The 7888-nt window shown below is 35.3% G+C and overlaps 1 protein-coding gene across 1 annotated transcript; it reads left to right on the forward strand.

Moving 5' to 3' along the window:
* Positions 1-386: 386 nt before the first annotated feature.
* On the forward strand, positions 387-7590 carry Pen (karyopherin subunit alpha). The gene is made up of 6 exons (XM_014232485.3): positions 387-563; positions 962-1071; positions 1124-1437; positions 1514-2084; positions 4291-4438; positions 5720-7590. The coding sequence occupies exons 2-6, from the start codon at positions 1012-1014 to the stop codon at positions 6187-6189; spliced, it is 1563 nt and encodes a 520-aa protein (XP_014087960.1). The 5' UTR covers positions 387-563; positions 962-1011; the 3' UTR covers positions 6190-7590.
* The last annotated feature ends 298 nt before the right edge of the window (positions 7591-7888 follow it).

Consider the following 7888-nt stretch of genomic DNA (forward strand, 5'->3'; position numbering starts at 1 on the left):
TTTTGTAACCCTGTGTTTACTGATTGGTAAATTAAAATGCAACCGTGTTTTGATCTCAATTGTAGCCAACACCATTTTTGGAGACATTTACTCGTGTTTTATACCGATCACAGCATTAACCACAGGCTAGAGTGAGACAACATACCAACATATACTGCGAAAAGTGGCCGTTTACAACAACAGCAAATGGTTTGCCAAAAAGTGAACTGTTTCTCTACACATCAGCGGTACAGCTGTTCACACACTTTAACCCACTATCGATATTGCGCGAAGATCAAATTTGCGCCTTTTTGTTCCATATTTTTTGCCATTTTGCTGAATATGTGCGTTGTCTACAAAAACAAAAAGTCTCCCGTCTAGTCTGAGTGAATCGTAGGGGAAATTTTAAATTTTCAAACGGCATTTTATCGCTGAGCAGACAGTCGAATAGAAAGAATTAGCAGATCATTTCAATTTATAGTTTCATTATTTTCATTTAAAATTTATTTAATTTTTCAACTTATCTGCATTGAAATCTACACGAAGCGTGTGATTAATTATTGAAAATCGTAGTGTGTCAAAAGGTGAGAATAACCTGTGTTGTGCACTTTTTTTTTTGAAGTTACGTTATTTTCAACTGAAACCTAATTCATTGGATAAAATAAAGACATATAGGTTTTCATTCGCTAATATTTCTAGAAAATTGTAAACAATGTTGCATATGGATATCAAGTAATTGTCTATAATCTGAATATATGTACTTACATTTCGGATTGTAAACTATAAAATGTCTGCTATCTTTGTGAAGTAAAACGTATCCTCTACCTGGTCTGCCATTTTGAGTAACAGGATCTATTTGAATATTATTGTGTGCTAAAGAAAATTGAAAATAATTTTCTGCTTTAAGCAAATATTACACTTTAGAAATTCAAACATTTCATATGTCTAATTATCTTTTCTTTTGTTTCATCAAAACTTTTAGTATCGTTGCATTATTCTTTATTTCCTGCATAATTATTCATCGTCAACAAAATGAGTAAATCAGATACATCACGTTTAAATTCGTACAAATCGAATGCTATTAACTCACAGGTTAGTATCTCACTGGATTCTTAAACTATGAAATAATATTTTTGATACATAGGAGTCTCGCATGCGTCGCCATGAAGTTACTGTGGAGTTGCGTAAATCAAAGAAAGAGGATCAACTTTTCAAACGACGCAACATCAACGATGAGGATATTGTATCTCCTCTGAAAGAGAGTAATAGCCAATCGCCAGTGCCAATGAGCATTGACGAAATGGTTACCGCTATGAACAGTCAAGATGTAGAGCGTCAATTCTCAGGCATGCAATCAGCACGTAAAATGCTAAGTCGCGAACGTAATCCGCCTATTGATTTAATGATAGGGCATGGCATTGTTCCTATTTGCATACATTTTCTACAAAATCACGAGAAGTATGCGAACTAACGTTAAATATACACGTAGCAATTTTATTGACTTTATTTTCCATATCTTGTGTTATGTTTATAGTCCTTTACTACAATTTGAAGCTGCTTGGGCGCTTACCAACATCGCTTCTGGCACTTCGGAACAAACACGTTGCGTTATCGAGCAAAATGCTGTGCCACATTTTGTTGCGTTGTTGAAATCTAAGTCCATTAATCTTGCCGAGCAGGCGGTTTGGGCTCTGGGTAATATAGCCGGTGACGGAGCAGCAGCACGTGACATCGTCATACAACATAATGTTGTGGAAGGTATACTTGGTTTAATAAATTGTGAAACACCACTTTCCTTCTTGCGCAACATTGTTTGGTTGATGTCGAATTTGTGCCGCAACAAAAATCCATCACCACCATTTGAAGAGATTAAACGTTTGTTGCCCGTGCTATCGCGATTGCTCTTAGGTGAGGATTCACAAGTGTTAGCTGATGCCTGTTGGGCGCTCTCATATGTGACGGATGATGAAAATTTGAAAATCCAGGCGGTCGTCGACACAGGGGCAGTGACGCATCTTGTTAAACTGCTTGGCACTGACGAGCCTTCTATAATTGTGCCAGCACTACGCAGTGTAGGAAATATTGTAACCGGCACTGATCTGCAGGTGAGTGTAATTATAAGTGTTAGGTTTATAGTGGTATACGCTGAGATCTTTAATGTGAATACAGTCAAAAAACACATACGCTTATTGAAACATTAATGCACATTCGGAAGTGCAGCTAAACAGAACAACGTGTGATTTAAGATTTAACTGCAGATCGGAACGCCTGCACCAACGATAAGTGCTACTCTCTGTGCGCTAGTTAATCTGACTTTAGCTACATTTATATTTGTTTACCCCTCTGCAGCACTGGTCGTATGCATATATATACCTATATATAAAATTTTCGGTAACAAACACCATTTGTGCAGTTGGGAATCATTCGTCGGTTGGTTGGTCGCAATCATTTGCTGTTATGCACGCCACAACTTACCTCGGCTCTCTTTAGCCTCTTAAAGCGTGGACGCCGAGTTTTTGCATAACTATGTGTAAATTTGCATATGAATTCAAAGCTGGCGTCGATTACTTGACACAGATCCGCATTAAAATTGCGAGAAAGTAAGCTAGAGTGTATAAAAGAGAGGGTGGCACTGAGGCAACCTGCTGGTACTTAACTAGCTAATGAAGGCATGGTGGTGGTGTTGTGTCTGTGTGCGCGAATTCTTGCTATTAAGTGTGTGTCTGTCTGTGTGGATAGTTTGCCATTGATGTTGCTTCCGCTGCTGCATAATCTGCACATTTCACAAATGGAAAATGAATATTTACGAATTTCCACTTCGGATTCCGGGATTAGCATGTTGATGAAGGTAGTACTAACTTTGGTGCACAGGTTAGTGACTATACCGATGGAATTGGTTGCTTGTGTAGTGGAATTGTACTGCGAAAACGGTTTAAAGGAAGTAACGCTGCCGATTTTTCGGTGTTTAGCCAATCCATCATATAAGTATCAGTGCAGTGCACGTAAAAAACTTAAAAATATGTAGGTAGACATTTATATTTTAATTTATTCTATGCCGCATTTTGTGAATAGAGCAGATAAGCTTTGTAAAAAATTATTAAAAAGATGCTAAAATTCTGGTTAAACGAAAATCATATCTAAATATAATATCACTACCGTTACAACGACACATTCGGTCATTTGCAAATCCGGTAAAGATTTATTGCAATGCTTTTTATATACCACTCATTTACCGCACTGAATTTTTATACTCTTGCAACATGTTTTTACAGGGTATAATAGTTTTTCACTTTTCAGTATATTGTACAAAGCAAGCACTAATTAATATATCGGAATAAATTTTTTTTATTTCCTTTAAGGTATGCCAACTCAGGTCTAAACATTGTCAAAATCGAACCATAACTATTCAAGCCGCCAGATACTGAAAACGTGGACCCAAGAGCCTATGGCTGACTTTTTGCCGAAAATATCGCTCAATATAAAAGAAATTCGGGGAAAATGTGTTTTTTTTTTATTTTTAATAATATACCCTTGTGTCAAAAATCGGTTGAATTGGTTCAATACTTATATTAGCCCCCATATACCGAGTAAAAAGATTTTCGTACTTCTAGTTGACTTTATACCACATATATAGGTCAATGTGTTAGTTATTTTAATGAAATTGAGAAATCGTGCTTTACTAATGTTATGTGGATAAAATTGGGCGAAAACTTGCCTTAGCCTCTATTTAACTGATATTCACGATTTTGAAATGTCCTGCTGACTTACTCGATATAAGTATATATTTATTAAATTGCTTGAAAATAAGTTGTTAAGTTTTCCTGAATAAGACTCCTGAAGCTATTTCCCAGGCTTTGATTATTGCAAGTTGTAGGAGTATGAAATGTTCGGTTACAACCGAACTTAGCCTTTCCATACTTGTTTCCATACAAATTATGCCTCGAGCTGAAGTATCACTTTGGCCTTTCAATTTGCAAAAATTACTTTTCGCATTGCTTATTTACGGCGCATTGTAACTTTCTGGGTGCTGATGTTTTAAGCCTCCAATTCACAGCAAAATTTTTTATCTTAATTTTTTATTTATTTGCATACCTTTATTTTTTTTTGGTTTCACCAAATTTCATTTGCATATTTGCTACTATATTTGTACTAAAAATATAAGTATACAAACATACATACTCGTACACAATTTGATTTTCCACTTCTTATTCTTTTTTCATTTCTTGGTTTTGTTATTATTTTTGGTCGCCTGCCAATACCTGCGTAAAATTTAATTCCTACTGCCCTGTCACCAACAACTCAAACCTCTAGACGGACGCAGTCATTGCTGCTGGCGGTTTACCCCGATTGGGTGTTCTGCTACAAAATCCAAAATGTAATATTATAAAGGAGGCCGCCTGGACGGTTAGTAATATCACAGCCGGAAATCCAAAGCAGATTCAGGCCGTTATCGATGCTGGTAAGTTTGTGCTTGCATTTTATATTTCTTTCTCCTTTGTTTACGCTTTGCTTTGTTTTTGCTACTTTTCTTATTTATGTTGTATTTGTAAGCGCTTTTATGGAGTCAGGCACTTGAATGCGAGGTTTTTATTTGCCATCCTGGTGGGTAGTTGTTTAGCTGAATAGCAAATGAGGAATTGTTGATTTCATCAAACTGTTAGTTAGTTGCCCAAATGGTTAGTGAACGCTTGAAGTACACTCATACATACACACATACATTTAGAAACTTTTGCGCGGTCTGCTTACCGGTTAATTTGGAAAGGAAGAGTAATGAAAAATAAACTTGGTCATAGTTGTGTCTAAATATTTGTATGACTGAAGATTGAGCGCATCAACATTAATGAATAGTTGCAGCGTAAACAAAAATTTAATTAAGTAACTTAATTTTTTTTTCAAATACAATTTTAAATATGCGAAAAAGCATGCTCTATATCGCTAATTAAAAAATGAAGAAAATTGTATAACAGCGTGGTAAGAAAATGCAATAAATATGGCGGCATTCAACGTTGATTGTCTGAAGTAGGACATCATAATGCTTTTTGGCAGTATTTTAATAATTAATAGAAATATTATTAATCTTATATGTAGGTAATTGGGTTAAAATTAATATAGCCTAAAAGTAATCTGTAATATATATATAACAGATGTTTATACCCTGAACAGGGTAAGAAACGTCGGATAGCTTATAAAATATTTTATAGTCTTTGTGTGGACAACTTTTTTTTATTTTTTATTTGAGGAGTTATTTTCACGAAATTTAACATAAAATATTTCAATAGACAATGCTTCAATCTCTGATGAAATTTTTCTGATCGAATCACTATAGCATATATGTAGCTGCCATAAAAACTGAACGCTCAAAATCAAGATAAAGATTTTATAAACCTTTTATGCTATATATATACATATATATATATATATATATTCCCATTGTACGAAGTATAATGCCTGAACTTGAATGTCGTTTATTATTTCAAATGTTCTTCTGATACAAAATCTCTTTCATAATATAAAATTGTTTCTTATATTTATTGTTTATTGCTTTTTACTTTTACTCTAGATTACCATCTTCATTTACATGTTTGTACTTATTATTTGTGAATTTGCCTTGCACTGTCACTTTTCTGTTTTCACGCTATTTCACACTCTTTCGCTTTCTGCAAAGCAAAACAACAAAGTTATTAACCTGAAAAAATTTTTTAAACTAAATATTATCATCAATTCCCTCCAATAACTCCAGGTCTTTTCACACCCATTCGCCATGTATTGGAGAAGGGCGATTTCAAATCGCAAAAAGAAGCCGCTTGGGCCGTTACAAATACCACAACGAGTGGCACACCTGAACAAATAATCGATCTGATTGAAAAATATCAAATATTGAAGCCATTCTGTGATTTACTCGACGCCAAGGATTCGCGCACCATTAAGGTGGTACTCATGGGACTCGGTAATTTGTTTGTTTTGGCCGAAAAGTTGGGCGGCACAGAGAATCTTTGCTTGATGGTCGAGGAGATGGGTGGTTTGGATAAACTGGAGAAATTACAAGAGCACGAAAACGAAGAAATATACAAAAAGGCCTTCGCACTGGTGGATACATACTTCAATAGCGGCGAGGATGCTGAAGCGGAGCTGGCGCCACAGGAGGTTAATGGTGCGCTCGAATTTAATGCGGGCCAATCGAATGCACCCGAAGGTGGTTACACGTTTTAGTTGCCTGGCCGCCGCACCAGCGTAAGGTGTGTGGTGTGCGTGTGTGCAAGCGGCCAGCCGGCGGAATCATTGCGTGATGTGTTTGTATGTTTACTGTATTGTTTATCGAATATGTGTGCCGGGTATTACTTGTTATTGCATATAATCATCGGTTTTTGTTTTTCCTTCAATACAAGTAACACATGCGAGCACAAGGAATCATCAGCGTTCCCAATGATTTTTGCAACTGCTTGTATTGTCACACGCATCTCCATTATTTGTAATTAAGTTTTTTATGCCCCTTTGCTTACCAAATCCCCACCGCCATCATGCATGCCCTCACTGATATGATTTATTTACATTTTATATTCATTATTAATAGTAACGCGCACATACTGCTTTTACTCAGATTTTTTATTTCTCTTTCATTTTAACACAATTGTAAGTCTGATTAAAGTTTGTATGAATACATATGATGTTATTTTTTTTTAACAAATTTCGCCATTATTCCATCAAAATGATTTTTTTTTCTTAATATTTTAAGTTTGCATTGCACATGTAAAATTATTGGGTTGGCAACTAAGTGATTGCGGATTTCACTTAGATGGCTTCAGTTGAATTTTTAGATTTGCTTTTTTTTACAACAATATCGAGCGGAAAAGATCGTGGAGCAGGCCAGGTGAACCAGCTCAAACAACATCAAAAGCTGGTATTCATCAAAAGAAGGTTTTGTTATCAGTTTGGTGGGATTATAAAGGAATTGTCTACTTCGAACTCTTACCACCCAACCGAACGATCAATCAATTCTGTTGTCTACATACAACAACTAACGCAATTAAACAATGCAGTTGAAGAAAAGCGGCCCGCATTGATAGATCGAAAAGGTGTTGTATTCCATCATGACAATGCAAGGCCACACACATCTTTGGTCACACGGCACAAATTATTGGAGCTTGGTTGGGATGTTTTGCCACATCCACCTGTCCTTGTCCTTACCTTGCACCATCGGATTACTTTTTGTTTCGATCTTTACAAAACTCCTTGAATAGTAAAAATTTCAATAATGATGTTGATGTCAAATCGTACCTGATTCAGTTTTTTGCTTATAAAAGCCAGAAGTTTTTGTTGAAAGTAGGATTATGATGCTGCCTGAAAGATGACAAAAGGTCATAGTTCAAAATGGTAAATACATTACAGAATAAAGTTATTTAGCTCCAAGAATAAATTGTCTTTGATTTAGAAAAAAAATCCACAATTACTTAGTTGCCAACCAACATTTTAAATTTGCATTGCACAAGTAAAATTATTATGGTTATAGTGTCAAATATTGGGTTGAACTGGCACATCATATTGTAAAATTACATTTGTATTTACGCACATGCATCTAATAAATCATTTAGAAGGAAATATATGTATAACAAATTTTTTTGGTATTTTTTTTTCTCTGCCTTCAGAAGAAATGTAAAATTTTTCATCTTTCAGCTACTTAAGTAATGTTTAATACTGGAAACTTTTACTTAAATAACAAGTATTTGACATGAGACGGTTGGTATTGATGGGCTTAATCGGACCACTGCCACGCCCACAAAACCCCATTAATCAAAAACAAATAAATTGCCATAACTAACTATGCTCCACAATAGGGTGGAGCGTAATTTTTTTTTTTTTTGATTAGCCTGAGGGTAAAAATTGTAGATTATAAAAAAAGAAAATATTTGGA

This window comes from Bactrocera oleae, chromosome 3 (assembly GCF_042242935.1).
Source record: "Bactrocera oleae isolate idBacOlea1 chromosome 3, idBacOlea1, whole genome shotgun sequence".
Taxonomy (NCBI): Eukaryota; Metazoa; Arthropoda; class Insecta; order Diptera; family Tephritidae; genus Bactrocera; species Bactrocera oleae.